The following is a 27,325-nucleotide window of genomic DNA, read 5'->3' as shown; positions in this document are numbered from 1 at the left end:
ATCGGTCGCGGTAAATAGAGTGGTTGGTTGCTGTAACGTTTCGGCGCAACCAACGATCGAGTTTTTTTTTATTTTTTTATTATTTTTTTTTAATGACACATCGAGCTCTCACTTTTTTTTTTCCCTCATGACAGTTTAAAAATCACACGCGTATTGGAAAAATCAGATACGCGAGTATAAATGTGTCGAGCAAAAGAGAAGGGCTGACAAAAAGAGAGAGAGAGAGAGAGAGAGAGAGAGAGAGAGAGAGAGAAAGAGAGGGGTTGCATTTTTATCGAAGGAATTATTGTGATACTATTCCAATATTCGGTAAGGAGCTACGGTTATTATAGCAGTTATTGCAAATTATGGTGCCACTATGTGGAACGTTGACACTCTCTCACATCGATGGGCGATACATGTACGGTAGAGCAGCACATACCGCCTGCCGTGCGAGACTCTTCATAATGGTAATCGATAAGTAATCTGCCGTAATTGTCCGTGCGGTTAATGGTCAGATTTAAAACGTACTAGGTTGATATCGCGACCGCGAATTCGCGCCGCGATTTCAAGAGCGTTAATGGAGAGAACCTTAACAATCGTTCGTCACCCATTCTTCTCCCTCTACCTAGCGACGATCAGTTTCCACAGGGTCAGTTTCGTTTTTCAAACATCGACTACATCGGCTTCGCATTAGCGAGATATCGGGCGTGCACTCGTTGCAAGCTCGGTCAGTTGCATGGCACGTGAATAGCTTCACACAAGAGCTTTCGCTAAAAATGTTTCACGCCCGCGTGATACCCATCGTTTGATATTGTTTATGAATGACCCTTTTTCATCTCTCGCTTGGAGCACCGATCCAATCAAGCAATCGTTTGACGCGCTTGTCAAAGATGATTCCCTGTGGATTTTTAGAGAATTGTTCGCGCCTATTATCGATGATCGCATAATGGTACAAAGCAATTTTAACATTAAAAAAGAGGGAAAAATGGTCGATATAAAAAAAAAAAAAAAAAAAAAAAAACGAACGACGAACAAGCACGTTGCATATAACAAAATAATTCCGAGTCAAATAATATAATATTATAAATTTATCATTGCGACGAGAGATATACATAAGCAACTTTTTTTTGTATTAGAGAGATATGTTCGAGACATCGCGCGATTAATAATAAAGGTATCCCTGAAACGATGATTTTTACGTCCTCCCATTTTTCGAGACGGAAAGCGCGCAGCGTTGATGTGATTTTTCGCCTTTTATTTCCCCGCTTTCATCGCTTCCTTTTATGGCGATAACATTCCCCCGGCCTTATTCTCGAAAAATGGGGGTACCTCGCGGAAGGCAGCGATCCATCATAAATTTAATATTCGAAATTTCACGAATGTTCCGCGCGCTTTGGGAGCCATTCGTTTCCGCCGGCGATATAAATCTGTCCGATAATGTACTAGGAAATGCAGTTAGTGAAGCCCAAAAGTCGCATAGCTTTCGCGGATACACAGTTAATGGTAAAAACACGGAGAAAAACGCGGAAATAATAGGCTGCGTACAAAAATATATAGCAAGATTACACACATATGTAGCTCATATTTTGTATTTTGCGCGAGTATATAAAATATGTATATAAATATATTTCGTATACTTTGATGCTCGAGTCGCGCTTTTGTCTCTCCTGCGTAGACGGCGTTGCGGCAGCGCAAAGCGTTACGAACGGAATGAATAATCGCATAGAGCATTTAATAAATCAAAACGTCAAGATAGAAACTGTTCGGAGATTCGTGCGCGCAGATTAGCCGTAATTTTGGGGGAGCGAGAGACTGCGCACGTGTTTTACGTCTCGCGCTCGCGCGAGTCCTACACATAAGTAGATTATAAATTCGTTCCGCGAATGTTATTATCCTTTGATTAGGCGCCTCGCTGCAATCCAATCTCGCACAATTCGTAGAAATACGGAGCGTAGTTCCGCAAAGCAACCTACTACTATTACGGTGCGATGCTCGCGTCCGTAAATGTTTTCGTGATCGTTACCGCGGTGATGCCCGTATTTTGTAACGTTTCGGTGATCCGACGTGAAACGCACGGATAGAGAGACGCGGGCGTTTACCCGCGTTCAACTGCCAACGAATTCGCGTCTGTCTGTAAATTCGCCCAACATCCACGTTAACCGCGTGTAACGCGGTGCCTTATAGCACAAAAGCGGATAAAAGATATCGCGGATTTTACAAAAAGCGGATATATTTATCAATCTTTTTTTCCATTCAGGAGTATTTTTCATTGTTATAAAAACCTTTATATAAAGATGATTTCATATGCACATATATTATGATCTGCGACTTTTCTCGTAAATTAAAAACCTTTAAATTAATAAAACTGAGATGCTCTATTTTTTTCGTATGACGGAAATATATAATAATCATTTTTATCGATAAATTTTTTTTTCGATTAAAGTAAAGATTTCCGATTTTTTCGACGTAAATAATGTGTTATGCATTGCAGATGACGTCTGCGATAAATTTTAAGTTTACTATAATTTCTTTTTTTTTTTTCATTCTAATTTCTATAATATTCTGTTTTATATCCTGTCTTTTTTATCGTAAACAAAAAAAGATGCAAGGATTTAAAAAAACGATGCCAGATTCGCGCGAGCAAGACTAAAAAGTCTTGAAGCAAAAGGCTTGCGGCTTGATTCGCATAGAATGGTTAATTACATTAACAAACTTTTGCGGCGGGGCTCCAACGTCATCCCTAATCCGAGACAGCGGTCTGCCTCTGCTTTCTGCAACGAAATGAGAAACTCGTCGCCACGGTCGCCGCACGACGTCGTAACTCTCGGTCTCTGGCAATTAACACGAGCGATTTTTTTCACATTACGCGCGGGTAATTATCATCTGCATTTCAATACGCGGTGCTAAATGCGATTGCAGTCGATGCGAGTCCAACGCGAGCGAAAAGTTTGCTCGATTAATTAACGCTGAATTCACGATGGCGAGCGTCGTTGTCTACTATATTATTCGACGATATTTCCGTATTCTATATAAATGTATATATAAATACGGACGATGCCGGAGAGAGAGAATAAATCTCAAGGCTCTTTTGAAGTCACAGTTTCACCGGCAAAGCTCTCTCTGCCGCGCGATACGTTTAACATTAATATTCTTTACTTAAATATTCACCTTAATTATGTACCCGTCATTTAAATTTCCGTTAATATTCTTCATTTAATCTGCTAGGAGGATCAAGAGAGACAATTACCGAACCTTATTTGCGCGACTTAGCAGCAAACGATCGCGTTTTCGAGTTCATTTCGGAGACGAAAAAACCTGGCGCGCAGAAAATCACGATCCCCTAGAATGCGTCGAACACCGTAAAAGTTGGCGCAATCGCGCGAGTTTGCCGCCGCGACACAACGGGAAATCAGTTTAGCCCGCAAACGAAGCTCCGTCGGCGGTGACTAATCCTAAATCCGCAAGTAAGTTCACGCCGCGGGGTGTAAACCCGAGAATGTTGCGGCTAAGCTACACTATCCTCCTCGCGCGATGCCTTGCGGCTTGCGAGAGAAGTCAGTCCGGGAAGAGATTTATCTCGACGATGACATTCGTTCGATATCGTCAAAGATCGCAGCAAAGGGAAAGGAAGGCTAAAGAAGCTGCAGGGCATCGCTATATCAAAGATGGCGAGAAAAAGTGGAATGAAAAAAAAAGGAGTCGTTCCTCTCGCTCCCCAGCCAAGATCGTCCGAAACCCCTGACTTCGAGAGCTCCCATAAAATGACTGGGGTAACTTTTTTACTTTATCATCCGGCTATTCTGCGAGCTACTTCGGCGTGCTTGCATATACGCGACCGTAGGTACGTAGATAGATAGATAGGTAGGTAGTAGGTAGGTAGGTAGGTAGGTAGGTATGTAGGTGGGTAGGTAGGTAGATAGGTGTAACTGGTATTACATACATACGAAGGTAAGGTAAAGCACGCGAACACGCGAGTACGAAAGCGCGATCGAAGTAACCTAGAGTCTCCCCGTTTCCAGGCCGACGTCGCGCGACTCTCCTCGAGGCTGCTCAGTGATATAAGTACGTGTTTGGCGCGACGCCGGCTAATTAAGCATATCTTTATCGCAATATCCGCGTCTTTCTCTTTTTAAAAGCGAATATTTTTTTCGCGAGGCATTTCGAAACAAATCGCATAGAGTCCCCGTCGAATGGCAGTCGCTAGAAAAGAGGACGTCGAAAATCGTTTCGGTTTCCCAAATTGTCCGGCGTTGCATGCTCGGTGGTGCGGAAAGCGCCGAATGAGGATAGTCGACGGGACGCTGTCGGGGAGAGGGTAGGGAGGAAGGGTTGCTCTCTCCCCTAGGAGAGCGTTCATTCTATATGTACAAAGGCGCGAAACGCTTGAACGACGAATACAGAAACCAGGTACAAACCGGCAGAACAAAATGCACCGATGGCACGCGCAAGCGGCTGTCATCCGTCATTACATGTTGTGCTCGATTTTTGGTGCGCTTTTTTTTGTTTGTTTCAACCGTTCGTTCTTCGTCCGCCTCAGCGCCGAGCCCTTTGAAAAGTACCGACGTCTACTCTGTCAATTACTGATAAAAACGACGACAGGTTGCGCGGCGCGAACGACAGGCTACGACCGAAACGCGGGTGGCTGGAATGTAAATTATCACGTCTGGCCGGACGATAAATAACGCGCGACCTCGCCGAGCCCAAAAATGCGGCGGCCGTTTTGCCTGGGTTAAAACGATGTAAAAAAAAGGGCCGATGATCCCGCGAGAGAACAACTTGCGCGTCATTCGTCTAACTGCAGAAATCCGTTGAACGTCCCTATACACCCTGCGTAAAGTGATACAATTTTTTTCTCTCTATGAATCTTTCCCCTATTTTCTAAACATTTTATTGAAAGCAGTGACGTTTGAGAAATTTCTTTTTTCACGTCAAAATATTTTTTTAAAAGTCGCCCGCGATATCTCGCGTGGCCTCCCCGACGCACGATTTCTCCGGTTATCTCAATCGTAATAGCGGTGTATTATGGCGACGGGTCTAACCAGATTCGTAGAGAGATATGATTACGGTAGAAACGAGTTTTTCTTCGCTTGACATGCCGATGAAATATGATCACGGCAACCAACGTCCGTGGAACGTGGGAATGTAGGTGTATGCGGCATCGTTCAGCGTGCATAATGTCTCATAAAACGCGCGGCGGGGTTATTTTTCGGGAAACAACGACGGTAGCCGACCGTTTCTATCGCGTCCGACTGAGAGAACGGGGATATTTCATCGTAGATTTTTCCCTACGCGCGTTTGCATGCCAAAAAAATCAAGATTTCAACGCAAACAATACATAAATACGATAAATGATCACCTACCCATGATATATAAATTTTTCTCAATTACATTATGCTAAATATACGATTGTGTTTAATATGTACGTGACTATTTATAATATTTATTTTTTCATATTCAGGTTCCTCGTATCACTCGTTAATTACGGTTCTTTTAGTCAGTTTGAAATAGATATCTCGTCGATGTTGAAATATAGATATTGAGAGTGCAGTCCTATCTAAATTTTAAAAGTGCGAATAAAAAATCTATTAGAGACAGAATATAAAAATATACATTTTGAGATGAGTAGGTTCAAAATCCGAAATTCTACGACTTTCGAAACACGATTGCAGCAAGCGATTTCATTTAAAAAATTCGCAAAGCTATTTTCTGGATGCTGCCAGAGCCAGCTACCCCGGCTCGGTGTTCTCTTTATGGCGTCGAAAAATCTATTTATTGTTTGCTTCGCTCGCTTTCGGTTGTCGTGCTGAGGTCGAGCCGTAGAGAATCCATTTTACAGCGTAACGTCGAAAAGCAGGACGTTGACATACCGCGCGACCGAGAGAAACGATAGTGGAAAAAGAGAACGGGAATAAAGAAGAGAGAAACAACCAAAAGAGGAGAACACATGAAAGAGCAATCTACGCACTATGTATCTCTTATACATATGTACGCGTATATGTATGCATTATAAAAGGTACTAGCGCGTACTACATCGTATCTGAAACGCGCTACGCCGAAACGGAAATGACGTGTGATTTGGAAATATTCGCCGCCTACGTCATCACGAATTACCAGATCTCGTCTGTAACCGGGACACACCACCGGCGGCATTTTTCACAATATACGCGGCAAAGTCAGTACACGCTTGTACAACACGTAACTCGTACACGAAGCTAGCCGGAAACGCGGGAAAATGCGATCCGCCGAGAACAAAAGAGAGAAAGTGGGAGAGAGAAAGAAATAAATGAAAAAAGACGCGATCTCGATAGCTTCGTTCTCTTAGCTCGCGAGGGAGGCGCTCCTTTTTACTCCACGAAGACATCGCCACACGAACGAGGCGAGCCTCCGAGGAAATCTTCGTAGTCGACCCGGACTGTTTCCTTTTCCTCGAGTTAGACAGGACAGACGAGACGAATCTGCATTAACTATAGATTCTACCCATCCTCTCTATCACGTGGTCCGTTCTCTACTTCGACCGTGTCTCTCTCCCTCTTTCTCCTCTCTCTTTTTCCCTCGCGACGTCTTTGCCTCTTTCTTGTCCGCTTTCGACGTCGCTGACACGGAGTGCCAATTTTCCGACCGACCGATGGATAGAAAGCCGAGCGACCGTCGCGTTACGCGAATTAAAAAAAAAAGAAGAAAGAAACAAAAAGCGTCCGTGGATTTCCCCGGCGTGTTACCTAAATGCACGCCCGTCCGTCGACTGTCGGGGAGAATTGCGGAAAACGGAGCTATTGAATTCAGATCGGCATCTCCATCGGGGAAAATAATTCGTTCCGCACTGATCGTAGCTAACTCTCGTCATTCGTTACTAACAGTGCGCTAGTCCCACTATACGTTCGCAGGACGTTGAACGTTGGGTGTTCCGCGCTTTTTCTGAAAATAAATCGATATTTCGAGTGGATACCCGTGATCGGTAATTCGATCATCGTTCGAACACGTTCGCAGGGGAGCTTTTAAAAGCGTATAGCGCACCGATTTTCCATTACCTACTTACTTGCTTTGTTACATTGACCCGGCAGCAACAACGCCCCGCGCGTTTTGCACATCGAGTATCGATGCGATATTATCATTTCCCACATCGCTGAAACTCGCATCGAAATCCAGCGAGAGCTTTCCGACAGTTCGAATTAGGATTACGTCGCGACATAATTAATTGACTGAAATGTTGGGGATGTATCATCGTCATTACGGAGTCAGCGTAAAGCTCGCCGGATTACCGACTGCGGCGACAGATTACCGCGTAATGATCGCTCAGTTAGCATTGCATCCGGTCATCCGATCTCTAAATTCACGTTCGCTGAACGACAAGAAATATGCCATGATGTTTTGTACGCTAACTACAAAGCTTTTCTAATCTGTAAACCAGGGGACTCGCGAGGCATCGCCTCGTTCGGTCAAGTTTAACAGTAAGCGGTCTTAAAGTCCGTAAAGTCTACACTCCATTGCCATATCCAAGATTGCGTTGGCGCCGAGGACTTGCGAATCACTCCTCCGTCAAAGTTCGAGCAAGTACGCGCCAGCGTATTCGTATTTTTTTTTTTTTTTTTTTTTCGACGAAAATGCATGTACGTACGCGAAAAACCTCGGTTACGCGGAAATTATTCGTACTTTCGACGAGTCGAGTTTTAATTGCGAGCAAGGTGTCGTGCTGACGCAACGCTGACACATGTTCGCGATATAACATGCACGCAAATTCAGCGCAATGCGTGCGCTCGCCATTTAGTCACCAAGCCGCTCCCTCGAAACACGCGTTATTGCTCGTCTCGAAGAGACGAGTTGACCTGGGGGGGCTTTTTTTCGAACCCGGCCCTAGGGAGCGGCAGTCGCGTCGACGATGTTTTTCGTCCTTCGTCTTTTTCCGAGCGTTCGGCACTCGCGATGTATTATAATAGTCCGTTCTCTATTTTTCCGCTTCCGCAGAACAGTGTCCTTGAAGCGTGAGTATTGTATTTCGAATGAGAGAACGTTATATACGCATACTTTCTCACACAATAGTTCGTTTCCTTATTTTCTCGCTCGCGCATAAAACGGCGAGAGTCTCTTGCGTCGCGCTTGTAACGAGATTATTACGACCACGGCTAATTTCGCGAAACGATCACGCGTATCGAGATATCGAGTCGTACTTTGAAGTCAAAAATATCATCGCGAAAAAAGGGGAGAAATTATAATTTTAATTTTTATAAGCGTTCCGGTGGACGATAAATTTTTTTTGCATGCGCCATCGATCGAAAGCGAACGACCGACAGCGGCGTCATAGCTAATAAGTAAACCGTAATAAATTACGTAGATCCAGGACGTTCGTTCGTGCAAAAGGATTATCTCGTCGCGTTTAAATAACGCTCGAGCGGACGAGCGTATCGGAGCTTTCGATCTGGTTTCGCGACGCGACGCATGCGACTCGATTCTCTTTTATACGCGCGATCGAACGCGAGATACGCGCGTGGAAAAGTGGCGCGTCGCTCGGGCTCTCGTAGATTTCGAGAGTCCTAGGAAGTGAGGAACACTCGCGCTGTCTCCGCGGTCATTGTCCTCATGAAATGTCCACAGCGGAGAGAATTGTTCGTATCACGTAATAATCGGACGAGAAAGAGTTTTTAACACTAGAACATTTTTTCCGTTGATCTTTACTCACCAGTATTCTGCGCGATAATCGGGTCAATCGCCAGCAACACGACGAGGAAGATAGGAGTCATATTGACCACCTTCTTTCCCGCCTTCCCTCGGTCACCCGTGATCACTGCACACTTAACACCACAGCAGCGTGCCACCTATGAAAAGATAAACCACCTTCGTCATAAACATACCACCTTCATCACTGTGAGGGAGGACGAAGAAAAGCAGGACGATGAGATGATGTGACACGTCTTCCTGATGAAGAAGACGTTGCTCCGCAAACGTGACACTGGATAGTGATTGGTAGGATCGAAAAATTCCTCTCCTTCGTCGCACACACAGGCGCCGCGAGGAGAAGATTGTTCCAAGGGGAAAGAAAAATCGGACACGTTGAATTCTAGAGCAGTACGACTTGAGCGCGGACGATCCCGCAGAGATTAGCGTTCTCGCTTCTCGTTCAGACAGGAACGAGGAAGCGTAACGAGGGGTTTGAGCTACGCGTAAAAAAATACTTCTGTCGTTTCTGATGCGTTTGCGATAGAACTGTACAAAACGACGGAATAACGCAAATGTGCTTATTCAGCGGCTGTCGAGGGAAAGTATCGACACACTCCATTTACCACACACATACACACTTTCTCTCTCTCTCTCTCTCTGTCTCTCGCTCCCGCTCTTTCTCTGTCTCTTCCTCGCGCGCGCTAAAATATTCCGCAAATGTATCGAAAAACAGATGTCGACGTTAGGGAAGAAAGAAACGCGCGTTTTCCTCCGAGCCGGTCGCTGACATCGTAATAATGACTGCGATCGTAGTGTGCCACTTTCCCACGGCGGTATCCCTCTGTATACTCTCGTAAAGTGAGACTATTTACATTCTTCCACCGTCGCCGCGTCCGTTCGTGCTAGCTCTTGCCGGTTTAATGGAAGGATCAATTTTGGAAAGGATGTCACTTCTAGACTGGCCTCCGAAAGGCAGAACGTTGCGATGTATTTCCCAGGAGATGTAAGATATTTCCACTTTACTCTCCCTCCGACATTTTCCACTCTCACGTCGCGACTCTTCCTTCTTGTTCCGTTTCGCCGAGTCACCTTCGTCACCTTCGTCGTCTTCTTCGTGTCGTTTTCTCCTCACTCTCTTTCTCTCTCCGATACCGACGACAGGCGCTAATAAGCTACGCGCAGCAGCTTCAGAGTCCGTATTTGCTGGTTGTAAATGATTATCTGCCGCCTCTTATGCCGACACTCCTCTGCCGTTGACTCTCAAAAATCCCACATTCTTGACTGTGGGCTCTCGTTGCGATTATCTCGACTCTTTCTTCCTGTGATTCCACGACCATCCCATATTTTCGCGCGTTCCACGCTCTAAGCCGAGAGCCCTCACGACAAAGCTTTTAACGAGCTTTGCCGCGCAAAACGTTGACCTTAGACTCGGCGCTGACCACGGATCCGACTCGTGTTACATCCTCCACGTAACTGGCTGTAATTGTTCCTCTCTGCTTTCCTTTAACTTTCATCAGGCGGATAGACTTTTCATTTTCCACTTTATGCTCTTAGCGCGTTCACGTTATATTCTCTTTTCCTTTGATTTTCCGTTAAGCAAAGTATATATACACATACATATATACGACGCAACTCCGCTGAGAAAGTCCAGAAATAGAATAGCTGGTTTTTGATAAGACCACTGTAAAGAGAGAGTGCTGTAACGCGGCCCTTTTTCGCGAAACAATGGCGGAGCGTTGTATAAAATGTAGGAAGCTCTCTCCAACTTTCGTCAGGAAATGCGAGCGATCCGTTCTGTTTAGCGATCAAGCCGAGTCCGGCAGAGTCGGGCAGAGAAATTGTTTCGCGAGAAAGAAAAACGAGACGGGTACGATTAATAGTAGTAGCTCGCGTGTTGATATTTGTACGGCGGTATTACAGAGGTACATTGCACTCGCGACTACGAACTCCTTCGAATCTTGTTCCGTGCTACCTCTCTCGCCGCACGCAACGTTACGTTCCTCTCAACATTCGAGCACTGCGAGTATATTTTCCACGGTGTTTTTCGCTGCATTTGTATGTCTTCCAACACGTTGTTTTCCCGTTGCACTTCCTGTCCCTTGTCTCCAAAACGTCGTACTCGACGTTCACGAGAACTTAATCCAATTTCTCAAATTCGCGAACGCTCGCGTTTCCGGTCGTCCTTCCCATTCTTCCTGTCTTTTTTTATTTCCCAAAATTTTTAACAACGATAAAAACTTGGACAATAATCTCTCGTGTCTTCTCTATACGTCTTTTTCTCCCTACTAGGCGTAACAACACTCTAAATAATGCCGTGTGTCGCGTTTCTTGTGCAAAGCGTGGAAAAGAGTCAGTTTCCTTTGACAGCTTGGCTTGTTTTTTCGGAAGTTTCACGTTTTTGAAATTTTTCAGGGAAGGAGCAACACGAAATTCGGCGAACGCGAAAGAGCCTCGGACTTCTATCGCGTACCCGCGACTCAATTAATAAATTACTCCGGCGAGCGTATGAGACCCCGCGTTAAGGGTAGTTTTCTGAACGCGCGCTGCGGCCTGACTGACTCACCCCCATGCCCCCCGACGGCACCCCCCACCCCATCCGTCCGCCACCGACATTCCTGACGCAGGCGCATCGGCCCTCTCGACCTCGGGATCGCCGTACGTACACGTACGAATTCGCGCCAGACCAGATTTTACGACTATCGAGAGATACTCTCTTGGTTCTCCTTTCTCTCATACCTCTTTTTTTTCTCACTGGACTAAAGTCGCGAGTTACGAGCGAGTTTATGCATTCCGGGATATATGTCGGGAATGCAAGTCGGGCGGGAAAACTTGTTGGCCTTGGAAATTTTTCAATATTCTTCGCAACGATGTTTCCATCTCGAAAAATGTATTTCCTCCTCCATCCGTTAACGTTCTTATTAAAGTGACGATGTAAAAAATGATCTTTCTTTCTCACCGTGAGAGAGATACGCGTGTTATAACTAACAATTCCATCTCGCAGAGTGTGAAAATTGATCGCAAATCATATCTTGTGCGAAATCGTTAGCGGCACTGTTACGAGCGAGCGAGACGAGAGTGAGAAACGGGAGCAATTCGGAGACCCGAAGAAAGGGAAGAAGAGATAGCCGCGAGTTAGGTAGGGGGTTGGTTTCGGCGTTGGTTTAAAAGCGACGCATGCGTCTCCCGCGTAAGGGGATGTCCGGGGTGAGCTGCTTGCCGTACTCCGGCCGACGTATCGCAGTTTCTGGCTTGATGTTTGTCCGCGTGGTACTCCCAGGGACGGCTGTGCTCGTGGCAACCCACGAGGGTGCCGCTGACGTACCTCCTGAAGGAGCACCTCTCACACGAAGAAAGTTGACAAAGCGGATAGAAGGGGAAGAAAGGGAGAGAGAAAAGAGAGAGAGGGAGAGGAAAGAGAGATGAAAATAAGGAGGAGGAGGAACAAAGAGAACGTACGCGGCAAAGGAGAAATTATCGATACATTACGGTGATCACGATCTGCCATGCTTGCGCCTTCTTGCTTCGAGAGATAGTCCGGGTCTTTTCCTTCTTTCTTTCGCGCCAACACTTGGACTTTTCGTCGTCCAGTCGCGGAACTCAAGAGACTCCTGGGAATCTACATGGAAGACGGACTCGGTGGGACCGATCGTTTTTTCAACAGGTAAGTGCCGTGACGCGTTTACATGTACATATGCCGGTGTATATTCGTTCATGTGTGCGTTTGAACGGGACAAATCGAATTTCCGATTGTACTAAAATATTACGAAGATTGTCGTGATAAAGGAAACATCGCGATGTCTAATATCTTTTGAAAAAATTATATATCTGCAATCATAGATAAATAGGGTAATGTGACGTTAAAAAATTAAAATATTACCAGTAACTACATGTTCTATAATATTATTAACGAACCAATAATGTGTTTTATTTGAACTAATATCATAATCGTATTAAAGTCATTTGATTTAAATAAAGTCATTATCATAAAATCGAAAATGTAAACGTGCGCAGTGAATAACTTTATTATTGGAAACTCATCGTATCGTTTCGTTTATCCAAAGATCCCGATGAAAGCTTAGAAAATCGGGCAAAATTTCGGTATTGAACAGTGAGATAGGATGGCGGTCTAATAGCAATTAATTATTCGTGGTAATTGGTCAATGTTTACGACATCGACGCGGAAGCTAATTTATGCTCCTTTGTGCTCTTATTTCGCGTTCTCTTTTTACGGTTAGCCATACCTTTAATGCTACCTCTCTCTCTCATCACTTCTGTCGTTCCCGTTCCCCCTCGATCGCTAACCCCAGCATACTGACTCACTTCCGCAATAGATGCGTATTTGCAAATGTGTTGGATCAACACGCGACTCTTTTGCATATGCCGGTATATATCGAATTCTTTGAGCATGATATATCGGCGTGAATAAAAATTAGTTATTTCGTTACAATCTCACGTTAACGTGACAAGTATATTAGTTCGGATAAAAACAGAAGGAAAAAAATTATTAATAAATTCTGATATAAGCAGATGTAACGTGCATGATAAAGAAAAAATCGAGCAATATATAATAATAATTACAGATAAGATTAGCCATACAGATATCGGTGTTTCCAGATATTTCACTTCCATGACATGAAAATGTCGCTGACGTTTTAAATATAACGTATGTGTAATATCTACTAAAAATATTCTTAAACAATAACTTTTCTAATTTTCTTCATTTAAATAAAATTTTGACATTTTTCATCTTATAGAAATGTCGAAATATTATTTTATCTAATTATAAATATTTATCTACCTTCTACGATCTTCAATAACATAGAGATAATAACAAATGTGTATGATTTGATTGATCCGACCATTAGAGCGGATGTCATCACAGCCATTATAAACACGAAACAATCATACATTAATCACGTAATTCAAATTAGGAACACGGAATATTTGATAAATGTCGCGTGGAAATATTTATTAGACGGCGTAGAACGGCAGGCCCGCCCATGTCTTCATCATCTATACGGAAACTTTATTCATAAATCGAACGCCGTTTAAAATTGCAAATAAAGTCGGACGACAGTAAAGTGAGTGCCGAGAGCTTAATGCAGAAATATGCGCGAAAGCGTGAGCTCGCTCACGCGCCGGCCGGTGCGAAAACTAAGGAAAGAAGGAAAAGAAAGAAATATAAAAATGCGTCCCTTCCTCTCTCTCTCTCTCTCTCTCTCTCGTTCTACGCGTAGTCGAGGACCGGGGAAATGCGCTCGCCGTTCTCGGTGATAATAAAAAATTCTAAGATGGGCATAACTTAATTTAATACCGTGGCCGGCGCGCCGTTGCTCGATGATATATATTTCTCGGTACCCTTCCCGCCACCTCCTATTCCGGCTTTTCTCGTCCATGCTGAAATCTTTCCCCTCGTTCTTCTCTCGCCCCGAACAAAAGATAACAACCGGAATAAGAGTAACCGGAAAGCACGGCGGTCGAGCACGGCAGTAGGTCTTAATTCAAGACAAGGAGACAGGCTACGAACGTGCACGGAAACGACGGAGAGTAACTCGGGACAAGGGGTTATAGGATAAAAATCGTCGGCAATTGTCGTGTCAGTTCATAATTAACTTCTTGGCAGATTCAATGTGATTGAATTAAAATTCTACTATACTAATTATTATATCTTAACAAAATAAATTAAAATCATATACATATATACAGTGCTGTGTAACTCGTTCAAAATGTGAACAAAGTCAAAATATGCTGTATGAAACAGAGTAACAGAATACAACTTGTATTGGAAGACGTATTATCTTATAACTCATTTATGGCTTATTATTCATCATTATTGATATATCTTTTTACAAAACAAAAATATTCGCTACTTTTACTGTACACGTTCTAGAAATATACATATAAGTGGATTCTTCGTTGAATTTTATATTAAGTTATCGCGAAACCAGAAAAGCAGCTGTTGATTCGTATTTTATATTATATCCTATTTTTTCGTATTTACTTCTTTCATGGAAAATTAATGACGAATAAATTGGCATTCGCGACATCCGGAATTCATAATCAAGCGCGCTCGAGCGATTTTCATTTGCAATCAGGTTACTCATAAAACAAAATTTGTTCGTTTATCCCCGAAACGGATGTAATATCCTGATCCGCTTAACAATTTAACGTTAATCGATTTAAAATTTTGGTTAACGTGTTTCAAAAATGCAGAGAAATTCGACGGATTATAAAGAATACGTGATTTCGTTCAGAACGCAACGCGGTGTTATGTATAGTATAACCGATAATATATAGCGCTCTCTCTCCAAGAGAGGAGACTTTAATATAATTTACGATAAAACTCGTCATAAAGAGTGATGCGTATATTTTTCATGCATAACCCGTTTGTCGCTTTCTCTTTCTTTCCCTGTTCGCTGACGCTGACGTTGTCTCATTACTGGAAAATTCTCAAAAGTTTTTTCCCGGAGTATGCGCGTTCTTTCTGAATTTGTTTGCGCTTGTCCGCAAAGCGGACATCAACGATGCTTCTTCTTCGAATCTTTTCCCCATTAACACCATATTAACGTCGAGACGTCTCGCAAAAGAAAATGGGAAGAAGGTAGGAAAACGCCGACGGTGTTCCGGAAGAGCGGCGGAGAAGCTTGCGGAACAATCGTACACACCGCGCACATTCCGCTGACTTATGAATAAACATTTTTCGAAGGTACTCAGCGGAAAATTACTCTCGGAAATACCTCGATTTTCGTATTATATTTTCTCATGAGAGATTCTATCCTCTTCGTGCACGAATTGTTCTTGTAAAATCCGATAATCGAGCTTGAAAAATTTCTGTATTATCAGAAAAAGTAATTGATATATAAATGTTATAACAAAATTATCTCTTTTTTTCTTAGAAATTAAGTTTCTTTAAAATGTAACAATGTATAATGTCACGTAAAAATATTCGATGACGGATTTAGATCACCTGCCTGTGATATACAAATTAAAAGTAATTCATTATTTTTTAAAATAATCCTTTAAATAAATAAAAATTCAAAATAGAAATTTGAAGTACAAAAAAACTTGAAATTCTATTCAAGTTGACGTAGTAGGATTGATAATATAATTTACAGAAAGATATAGTATGAATATATACATATATGTATATATAGGTATACATACACATATATTGTAGAATTTTAAAAAATTTAACTATAATTGTGAGATAAAAAAAATGCGTATTTGCCAATGATGGTTTAACAAGTCATGAAAATTGTTTTTCGCGATTTAAATGTTTACGCGTTTATGATCAATGTTCCATAATTAGTTCGCTATTACATTGATAAATATAGCAGAGATATTGCTATTTTCCGCAAATGGTGCAAAATCGTTCCCCATAAAACCAATATGCTAAGCGCAAATTTATATAAAATTGATCTCTCTCCAATTCTCTTTCGCTTTTAAAGTTAACTGGTTATAAAGGTACCGTGTTTTTGTCACAAACGTAAAATTATTCGATCTCTCTGTTTAAAACAACTACAAAACTAAATTACTTTCAGTTACAGTCATTGATAAAAATTAAAGAGAAATTAATACACTTTAATATTTTATTCAAATTAACAATATATACGCAAATACAAAATGATATGAACTTTAATTCCTCATACAAAAATATATTTATATAAAATGCGATACTAACATTCCCAAATAAAATAAGGTAAACAAAATTTAATGCAGAGAATTAAGCCAAGAATTTCAATCGATATTATCTTGTGTTTAACCGCGATGTAATTTGCTATTTTTATTCGATTAATAAAAATCGACATAAAATAAAACGGATGGTGATTTCAGCATATTGATAATAGCGTTTGTTCAAACGTGCATGGGTATCACGGAAACCGCAACAATTTGTAATTTGTAACTTAAAACCTTTATATTACAGCACATTTACCTAGCGTAATCGACTCGGATGACGTGAAAAATCACTAGGAAACGTGCAGATTCGATCTTTTCCTCTCCTTTCTTAATCTCCTCTCCTTTCGATCCCCCCCTTTTTCTAACCCTACCTCTTTAGCTGTTAATGGTCTCGATCACGAAAGCAGTTAAAAATCAAGACTTCGGCACGGAACCACTTCGACTGCGAGAAAATACTTAGAAAAAAAAGGCTTTTCGAGATGGCAGAACCATTACATCTTGAAAACTTTGTTTAATGCTGCTCGAAGATCGAATCTTTTTCGAGACGCGAAACAGACCTCTTAAGGCTTAATATATAAAATCGTAAGATGTAACGAGTATTTGTTTCTTAAAGTCATATCACGAGTTTTATTGCGCACGATGGCAATTTCGCGTTTACCAAGCTAAACAAGATATCGATAACGACCAGTGACTCGCGCTTTCCGTATAAGTTATCATCATCGTGTGCTTATGGGGATGGTTCTCTTTCTCTCTCGACGCGAATCAAAGAAAAGCTGATTTGAAAAAGAGTGCACCGGGAAGGAAAGGGCCGGCCGTAACGATCCTTCTTTTCGCGGACGGTATTTAGAAATGTCGTCGAAGACGATGGAGACGGCGCGGCGGCGAGATATCCCTTTTCAAAGGCGTCTGCAGGAAAATTCTCGCGGAAAGGAAAAATCTGTAACTCGACGGGAGTAGCGCGAGGAATCCAATTGTCAGTGCCAAAGGAACGGCGAGGCACTGGCTAAAGCAGTGCTTTCGAACACCGCCGAATAGTGCGAATCGGAGATTCGGCGTAGCGAGAAAGAAGGATTGTGAAGCAGGACTATTGTATTGTACTTGCCGCCGGATTTTACTATCGACTAACTTTTACATTCTTAAATCGCGATCTGCTTCGTATCGAGGTACAAAGTTGTTTTTAAACAACATTCGCGAGACCGTCGGTTTTATTCCCACCTATACACATTACTCGAAAGCGAGTCTTTCCTTGAGATCTTGTGCTTGAATGTTACGAGTATAGCATCATAAGAACACATAACTATTATCTTTTTTTACATATATTACCTGTATATTATTACATTACATATGCACATGTATAATAATATATGTAAAAATATATAATATATATAAACTTTTGAGAAAAAATATATTGCCTTGTACAATTTGTGCACAAATGTATATAAAATTGTAGAAATGGCATAAACTCTTAATTCTTCGTTTTTTTCACAAAAAATTATAATATTAATTAAAATTATATATAGACACATTTAAAAACCTTGCTTTAAAAACTTCAAAGTTTAATTGCAGTAACTCTTTCGCAATCGTCATTTTGTATTCATGCGAGCCTAGAGAACGCGAACGATCGACGTAACGCGTTAACGAATGCTTTTAATCTAGTTCGGATACTAGTACGCCCTACGCGATTTCAATCTCGTTCCCCACATGACCCCGAGACATTCCGACTCCGCAATGACCACAACGCAATGGCGTCGAATGTAACGAACATGCGTGTGTAAACGAATGCGTCCGCAATCGAACGCGGTCGGTGTCGTCCGGTCCGACTACAGATTCTCAATACCATCATTTGAGTTTCCGTTTGTGATTCAGCTGCGCGTGCAAACGTTCTACCGTGCGGCAGTAGTACAGCCAACGTTTGCGCCGCCTCAACTCCACGCATACGTTAGCCTTTATCTCGCAAAAATGTCCCCTATTAATCTTATTTCGAATGTCCGTTATCTGAATACTCAAATATAAATCCTCGTTAAACGTTTATTTTTATGATTATGAATTCAATCATACTATATATGATTTGTGTGTCACATCTGCTACACTGTCTATAGATAACGTATTCTTTTTTTCAATAGTCATGTAAAATAAAATCCATAGATAATGACACAAGCTCATGTCACAAGTTTGTCACGTCAACAAATTAATAAATGGATATCAAAATTAATTTAAATATTTGAATATAGAAGAATCTAAAATGAGAAAAATCAAAGCAGAGAAGAATTTAGAACTGTGTAATGCTCTTATAAAGATTAAAAAATAGATACCATAAAAATATTCACATCTCTTTCGCTAATTATTTGACAGAAGTTGACAGTTTTATTTGTCAAAGTTTAATGAATAAAATAAATGATAGTCGCGATATATATCACAAACAGTGTGACTTGCAATATCTATCACATATAGGCAATATCTATTTTGTCAATATTCTTATCTACTAATGTTATTAATCTTGATCAATATATTTTAATAAAGATATCGTAGTTTTATCCACTTTTATCTTACGCTAATTGAACATTTTTTAATTATTTTGATGAGTAGGTATCTAAATTTGTATGGACTCTATTTTAAATCATTTTATATACACATAAAATGTGCGTTTATTTAATTATCAAATATATTAAGCAGTTTATCCGTCAATATTGATAGAAAGCGAGACTGCTTGCATATATTATCGGATGGACCTGTCGCTAATTAATTTAAGTAGGAAAGAGATAGATATTTACTTGAAATGCCACGAACACGAACAAGATATCGCATAGTAAAATTACCTTACGTTACAAGTTTTGAATGTCTAAGACGATGAACGATAATATCGTTATTAAATTTCCTTCTTTCATAATTAAGCATAATTATGTCGGCTATTAAAGTTCCGACGGGCGCAGAAAGTTAAATAGAGGAATTAAAATTTTAATGTTCTGTAACATTTCATATGATTGCGGAAAAGACTAATTAAAATCTAGCATCAGGCTCATATCATATGTTTGTTTTGAGAAACGACATAATTTGTTAATTTAAATAAAAATAATAAAGAATATGCGATTTTGCTATTAAAAATATTTTCTTATTAAAAGCTATGAGATTATATCGTAATAACTTTTCGCTTATACAATCGTTTATCATATCCGTTTCTATATAAATGCATGAATTTTGCTTTGTATCATACCGCATGTTAATTCCATGTTAATTAAATTGTTAAACAATTTTTATACGCGCAAATTTTGTTTCAATTCATTATCCCTTCATTTGTAAAGACGATTATCATAAATTGATAAAATAACGCGCTAGCTGTCTTGCTGTTTAAATTTTCATATTAGATTAATGTTTCTAGTTTCACGGAAATATTGCGGTTAAAACAAGACTGTGAAATTCAAATTTCACAAACGCAAATACATTTCGATTGTAATCCACGGTACCGTGCAAATTTGTAATAGCCACGTAATTATCAATATGTGTTTAATCCATTAGCAAAATTTCGAATTGCTAAATATATCCAAACTATATACAAACATTACTATGATTTACTGTGCATAATTAGGAGAAATAGCACACAATTGTATATAATTATATATACAATTACATATACATACACACAAGTGTATTATATATATATATATATATATATATATGAATTCTTTTTTTCTAATGTATCAAAGATTAAGACACAAAATTATAAAATAGCTGTTCTATATATGTATGTAGTAAAGGGAATATTTAATAAAATCTCATTGCTGACACTTAGCGTTATGATAAATTGATGTTACACTAAACTATTGGTACCAAAGATTTCTAGTTTATATATTTTTGTTGCCCAAGAAAGTGAAAAAGGAAAAGCAAAGAAGGTACAAATAATACCATAACGGAAAGTCGATCTAGGCTTTTCTATGTGTTTTCGCTTCTTTCAAGTGCGCGTTTCCACCTCTTTCTTTATCTCTTGTTTTCTCTTTTCCTCCTTCTCACCTGCCCTCTTGCTCGCTTTGCTGTCACTCCATCTTGTTTTCCCAACGCGGTACGTTCTCGTAACAAGATCCGACAACAATGCTCTTCTTTCGCCTTTGTTCCAAAATTCTTTACTAGGTCTGAGGCTTTGTATACTCGTCATCTGTATTAATTAAAAGTTTTTGAAAGCCCCTAGTCGTATCCACCTTTTGAGTCTAGACAACAAGACAACGACTGCGAAGATTGCGACACGAGTTCGACACTTCCTCAACTACTATCTTAATCCTACTTTCATCTGTACGAGAAATTGCTTCCTCCCCCCTTTTGCTAACTTTTTTATAAGTGTCATAGCGATTCATGTAATTCCTTTCAACTAAATTGGATCTCAAACAAAAAAATGGCTGTCTCTCATCCAAGATTATCTACTGTGTCGTTGTCCGTTGTTTCTCAGCTTTCATATTTTTCTAATCTAATCTCTAATACAACCTTCTTCATGATATTACAAATAAAACACGTTCAAATATATGCAATTATTTTGTATTTTTATATTTTTCATAAACTATCGATTTTTTCAACTATTAGCTCTTGTTTTAATAAAAATCTGCTCAAAAAAACCTTAACATAATTATTGGAAAGAATTCTCATCATTGTATCATCTCAAGAATTAAAGTTAGAACTAATATTTTCGTAAGTCTTTGAAAACTAAAAGATTTTTTATCGATAATATATTTTCCACAATTACTAATTGCACAAAAAATGAATATATAAAAATGTTGAAATTTTTCAATTAATATAAAAAATATAAAAATATAAAACTATAAAAAATAAAATTTTTTTAGTACCAATTCGTTCTAAATGGATACTCTTTCTATTGGAAAAATTAACTATCATTTAGAGAGAGAGAGTAGAATTTTGTTACAAATTTTTTTAATAAAAAATTTTCTCTCTTTCTCGACAAATCTAATCTTTAATAATGTAATGAAGCATCATAATAAATAATAAAGCAAAATAAAAAATTTCCTGATTACTTTAAATGTAATAAAGAAAAATTGTGTGAAAATTACAAACACGTTAAATAATTTCAAAAGATGATATGCAGTTATATAATATCAAAATCGCATCTTCATTTATTTTGTAATTCATGGCATTTCATTTTTTTATCGTGAAACTTCGTGGTAAGAATATTTCCACAGTTTTTCCATTATTTCGATGCCGACAAAAAATTCAAGTGCTGGTTTATAGTTTCACGGGATATCATTTATTTATTTTCTCCATTACAAATTCCTTGAAAAAGATGAAAACGGAAATTCATTAAATTTGCAACGTCAACAAAGTCTGTTACACGAATGCAAATGAGTTTTCCAACTACTAAATATTTTAATTTCAGGTGTTTTTCGAAGAAAAAGTGCTAAGGTTCATATTGCATTAATGTTACATAGCTCTATATAAATTTTCGACAAATTCTCTAACATTAAAGACATTCGATCTTAGCGAAATTAGTCCGAGGAAATGCTAAGAATGATTAGTGGCATATCATTGAAATAAAGCTGAATATTTCAATCACGTATTCAGCCTAGACATCATATAATTTTCATCGACTGACAATGCTTCGTCATTCGCAGCGTTATTTTCACAAAACTTAAAACTGAGATGCATGTAAAAGGGAAAGAAAGATGGTATGGGCAAGATAGGGATTCTCCAGTTCCGCGCGTGGCTCCCTTAACAGTGGCACGAAATGCCATTGTATGGAATTCAACTGGCCGCTTGGGTTTTCCAAGCTCTTTTCGAAAAATGTTCTTGCTCGTTTTACTTCTCTTCTCGTCGCCTACTTCCTCCTCCCCGTCGTTCTATCTGTCTCCCTTGCTCTCTTCATCTTTTTTTTTTATTTTTCTCATTCGATCTCCGCGCTCTCGACCAACATCCCTTGTCAGTCGATCCCAAGCGAGATCTCTAATGGAATTGTTCCGTTGGACGATATCACGCGCCGGTTCTGCATTTTTCATCGAACATTGACCATTCGAACTGCCATGAAACTCTCCTCGACGGATCGTTACACGCGAGTTGATACAGAGAAAAAGCTCGTCGGGACTTGGCCTGGCGGCAGGTTAACGTTTCGAATATTCGCTGAACGGTAACTCGTCCGCTACAGAATCGCGTACATTGTTTTTGGCCCGCTCGCTTTCACGATACATTCGCATTCCGAGCTGTTACTTTCAAATGCACACGCTAAATCGAATGCCGCGCGCTGATAAGAATGAAATAAAAAAAAGCCACGTAGAATTGAGTTGGATTTTTCGGCGATGGCAAAGTCTATTTACATTAATTTCATTGGATTGTTTTGATACAAATAAATTGTATCGAAAAGTTGCCGAGAGCAGTTATGACACAAAAGCGTGACAAATATTTTACAATACGTGCGATGAAAAATCGATTCTAATTAGAAAACTCATACGAGTGTAAATTTTTTCAAATATATTGTCATCTTGAAAAATATTGCGAAAATATAAAACAAGATTATATCAAAATATTTAATAATTTATACTGCACTCTCCTTATTATCGTTTCACTTCATTCGCTGTATGCGTACCCACTTTGCTTCTTTATTTCATACTTCAAACTCCCTAGTTCCCTTAAAATGTGAATTAACTTCGCACTATAGGAGGCTGGTAAATCGGACGGTATTACCGGGTACCTTTTTACGACTTAAGGGCTTTACCAGGTTTAAAAGTGGGTGAGATAGGTTACGAAAAGCGCGTTAGGTACGGTCGATGTACCATGAATTAAAGCGAATGCCTTTATTAAGCTTTTTCTTCGTTCTCGCGACGTGAAATGTACTGGTATGATATTTCGCACACATCGTGCACATCAATTCTGTAGTTGGGTGGTACGCTTTTACCACATTTTCCTTATTTCATCGCTACACTCGCGTGTATCCCGACGAAATAAATTCTTTCAAAGCCAATTAACATTGCGCTCGGCAAAGAAAGAAAATGTCAATGATGGAGCATCATTGTTGCGCGCACGGAACTCTTAGAAAATATCCATTTTGTAAAACGAATAATTTATTCGCGAGTAAACACATTGTAAAATTATAGTGACGAATATTTTCTTTTGCTCGTATTTAATTGCAGGGTAGAAGTATTCTTTAAAGAACGAGAGGTTAATTGATTATTGATTATGATGTTATTCTATTTGCAAATAAGTTTGTTTAAAAAATATATATTATTTTGTAAATAGAATAAAAGCCCGAAACTGACGTTGATTAAGGAGATAACATCAATTTTTGCTAGATCAAAAGCTATCAAACAGCTCGTCTCAAATATCCTTGAAAAAAATAATCAATCAAAATTCAAAAAAATATCAAACAATGTTCGCATGTTTAATATATATTTGTGCAAATTTTTGTTATAATTGATAAATTCGCGGCTTCTCTTCAATGGTAATAATTGAAAGACAAAATGACAATAGATAATTCTAGATCCTCTCGACGAACGGTTTTAAGAGCTTTTTTAATTGATCGACCAAACTGCGGAAGGAGTAAAAGGAAATCGTTAAGAAGTGCGAGCGACTAAAGGAAAATTAAGGGAATATTGGACTAGTGGATGGAACGACGACACGAAAAGTTCGCGCATTATGGAAAGAAATCGAGAGCGCGGTGGGTCGCGAAGAAATGGAGGGGTGCATCGAGCGAAAGGAGACGAGCGAAGAAGAGAGAAAAAGAGGGCTCAAGTGGCTGCAACTTCGGGGGTTTTCTAGTCGTCCAGGTAGCCGTAAAGAATTCATGAAAGGTAAATCATTTCCTTCGACCGCTCGCTCGCCTTGCGGCGGAGCACCGGAGGTTTCCTTAATGTTGCGATATTTTACGAGAAAACTCTTTAAATCTAATATATTACCGGCAGTAATTAAATATAAGTTACACCGCGGCGTGGCTCGCGCGCGTTAAAGTATAGTCCGTCAGCGAGAGTGCGCGTTACCGACATTTTCCGAACAAGATTGGACAATAAATCGCCGTTTGTGGGGATGAAAAGTTTTGACAGCTTTGCGAATGGAGCGAAGGCGTCGCCATTGCGCCAATACTTTTGTAGCGCAGGCAAAATTTACAAAAAAAAAAAAAAAAAACTTCGATATCGACCTTATTCCTCCGCCACCTCTGCTGATGCGATCTCAAATAACAAGGACAACATTTTGCGGTAATATTTCGTTGGTAAATTGATCATTACCGACGAACGTTGATTAGTCGCGAAATGGCTAGTTTTCGCGACGTTACACTCTACGCTATTTCAACTCTGTCAGAATTTCGAACTTAAGCGTGAGAAAAGTTCTTTCATTCCCCATGAAACTGCACCAGCCCAGCCGCTCGCTTCCCGACTATCTCGCTCCCTCCGGAAAAGCCGACACGTCGGCTACGAAGTCAGGTGTGCCACCAGTTACCTAGTTGGGATTTATGTATGTCACGACAGCCTGTTGCTCGGTAGCCAACTCATACGTATTAGGCTCGAGTCGACGACAGGTAATAGCTGGGAGCTGAGTCTAAAACATACCGCGCTTCCGAGCTTCAAATTTTCCGCATTAAATTTTGCTGCCCTCTTTTAGAGATGATAAACGTGCGGTTTGAGAACATCGGAAATTTATACGTTAAATAATACCTTGATGCTTTTTTACATTTTGCGTCACCTTTTGCAAAAATATATATTATATGTAAATACAATTTTTCGACATATTTTTATTTTATTTTAACGATTTTCAAATTATCATGTAAGTTTCCATCTTCAATGATATACATATATTCATCTATCGAAATCTGATTACTTTCCGGTCAGATTGTCTACTCCCATTTGAATTTTGATAAGGTATGTATATCCGGAGGGATGATGCAACATATGCCAATTAAATTATAATTAAATGATAACAAGAGATTGAGTAATGATCTGATGTACGTATAGATAATGAGTATTGCATACGCATATTATCTGCTCTGCATTTCACAAACATAGGATTCGGAAATCAAACGTACGTTTGAAGAAATATTTTATAATTAGTCTTGAAAACATGCACATGTTCTTATTTTTATATCAACTTATTTTTAAATGATATAAAAAGATTCATATAAATTAAATAAGCTAATATTTATAATATCTATGTTATTGTAAGCAAAATATTCTTTCTGTAAAAAAATTATATATCGCGTATATAGTCTTTCAAACATTTATGTAAAGCTTTTTTAATATCAGAGTGTAATTTAAGGTTTCGTTATTAATTAAATAAAGTTAAATAAAAAAATATGTAAATTATTCACTCGTAAAAATGGCTATTAATATCTTTTGAAACAAAATTGTCGAGTAATTTAATTTTTCAAAAGAAATGTGATAAAAATTATACTAATTCCAAATTAAATAATTTTTTTCGATTTTGTTGTAACTATTTATGCATTATGTTCATTACAAATATTTTCTTGAATAGTAATGGTAACCAAAAGTAGATACAGAGTAAGAAAAAATATATAAATATAAAGTATAAAAAAGTTAAATTAGAAATTCAACGGCAATAAATCTTAGGATATCGGTTATAAAAAGCTTTTATATATAACAATAAGCCGTAACTTTAAGAAAGGAAGATTTATGCACAAACGATTGTCGGTTTACTAGCTTGTATCATTTTTTAAAATTGCGATCAACGCAATTGCTCTTAATATCGTAGACAAAAACGTTTCAACGATTTCCCTGTAAAGTATTTTCCGCGACATTTTCTTATCCTTCATTATTTTCCTTCCCTTTATATTCGTCGCGTACATGTGCCATTGTAAATCATAACAAATTTTATCCCGCTTTCAAAGAATACGTGCGGATAAGCAAAAGTAGCTTTCAAATTCAAAATCTATCTTCAAATTTAACGGAGATATATTTAGAATTTAGATGTTCTATTTCTCGTGACTTACTCTATGTGTGTACATATATATATATATATAGACACACACACATGTTTTCAGTAAGAAAGACGCAATGCTCGACGGTCCGAAACTTACAAAAGGACTGTCTTCGCTATTCCTTCGGTCGGAAAACCGTCCCTGGATTTTCCCCGAAATATCAAGATGGATCAAGGTATAGTTCAAAGTTGTGCCGTCGTGGCATTAATTCGGCAGCTCGTGGAACTACTCCGTGAGTGCTATCTAAACATGCTAATCCCTACGTGGCCACTGGAAGCGCACCCGAGTAAGAGGAGCGTCCATCCTCGTTCTCTGCGGCTCGCCCTTAGTATCCGTTTCGGGAACCGCAAAGCCCGCCAGGCCGTCGAAACTTTCCCGCAGGACATATAAATGGCCGCCTTGGGGACAGCGCTCGACATGAAAGGAGGGAAGGTACCGACCGATCGTTTCGTAAGGAACTCTCCGCACGAATGTCGAAGGTGACCTCGGGCCAAATTTACTGAGAGGATCGAAGATAGTGTGTGCCCCGCTGCTCGGAGTGAGATTACCGGTGATCCAGGCGCGCATCTTCTTTTTTCCTCTCTTTCTTTTTCTCTTTTTCTCCGCGAATCTCGGAAACTCTCACACATACACGGCACGCGACGAAAGCGATATCGTCGCTGTTCACGGTAACGCTTTTCATAGCAGTATATTTCATCCTTACTGAATCGGAATGTTTTAAATTTGACAGTGCGCGAAAGCGGTGAATAGATGAGGCATAGTCGTAAAATGATACGCGCGAAAGGATACATCCATAAAATGTGCGTATATCCCTTCTCGCGTAGAACTTATGAACTTTATATTGTAACATTGCGCGAATCTTCCGGATAAAGTGAACGCTTGGTTTTCGAGCATCATTTCATATTTATATGAAAAATTAAAAATTATAATATCATAAAAAGCCGGATATATGCGATATATTTCAATCTCAAAACTTGTTAAATTTCTTAATCCTTAAATTCTTGATAGATTTTATTAATATTATATACAATAGAATACACGTCCTCTTTCATCAAAACCTATTCTGACGGAAAAAAGTTTACTAAAATGTTTATTAAAACTATTGAC

At 39.5% G+C, this 27,325-nt stretch overlaps 1 protein-coding gene and 1 long non-coding RNA gene across 7 annotated transcripts in view; one reads left to right on the top strand and one right to left on the bottom strand.

The window, feature by feature from the left end:
• Positions 1–27,325, bottom strand: part of Lar (tyrosine-protein phosphatase Lar) — a 306,701-nt gene that overhangs the window by 208,460 nt on the left and 70,916 nt on the right. For all 6 annotated transcript variants that reach the window (XM_029314443.2, XM_029314434.2, XM_029314440.2 and 3 more), the window contains exon 3: positions 8,657–8,792. In XM_029314443.2, the coding sequence (XP_029170276.1) occupies positions 8,657–8,717 (61 nt within the window). In that variant the 5' untranslated portion in view covers positions 8,718–8,792. The remainder of the gene's footprint in view (positions 1–8,656; positions 8,793–27,325) is intronic.
• LOC114939968 (uncharacterized) overlaps positions 11,891–27,325 on the top strand; it is a 44,014-nt gene continuing 28,579 nt past the window's right edge. Inside the window, exon 1 of the long non-coding RNA XR_003821369.2 lies at positions 11,891–12,295. This is a non-coding gene — a long non-coding RNA (uncharacterized LOC114939968). The remainder of the gene's footprint in view (positions 12,296–27,325) is intronic.

This window comes from Nylanderia fulva, unplaced genomic scaffold, assembly GCF_048542155.1.
Source record: "Nylanderia fulva isolate GAGA-0341 unplaced genomic scaffold, ASM4854215v1 Scaffold1, whole genome shotgun sequence".
NCBI lineage: Eukaryota > Metazoa > Arthropoda > Insecta > Hymenoptera > Formicidae > Nylanderia > Nylanderia fulva.
This window is presented reverse-complemented; position numbering and strand designations above follow the sequence as displayed.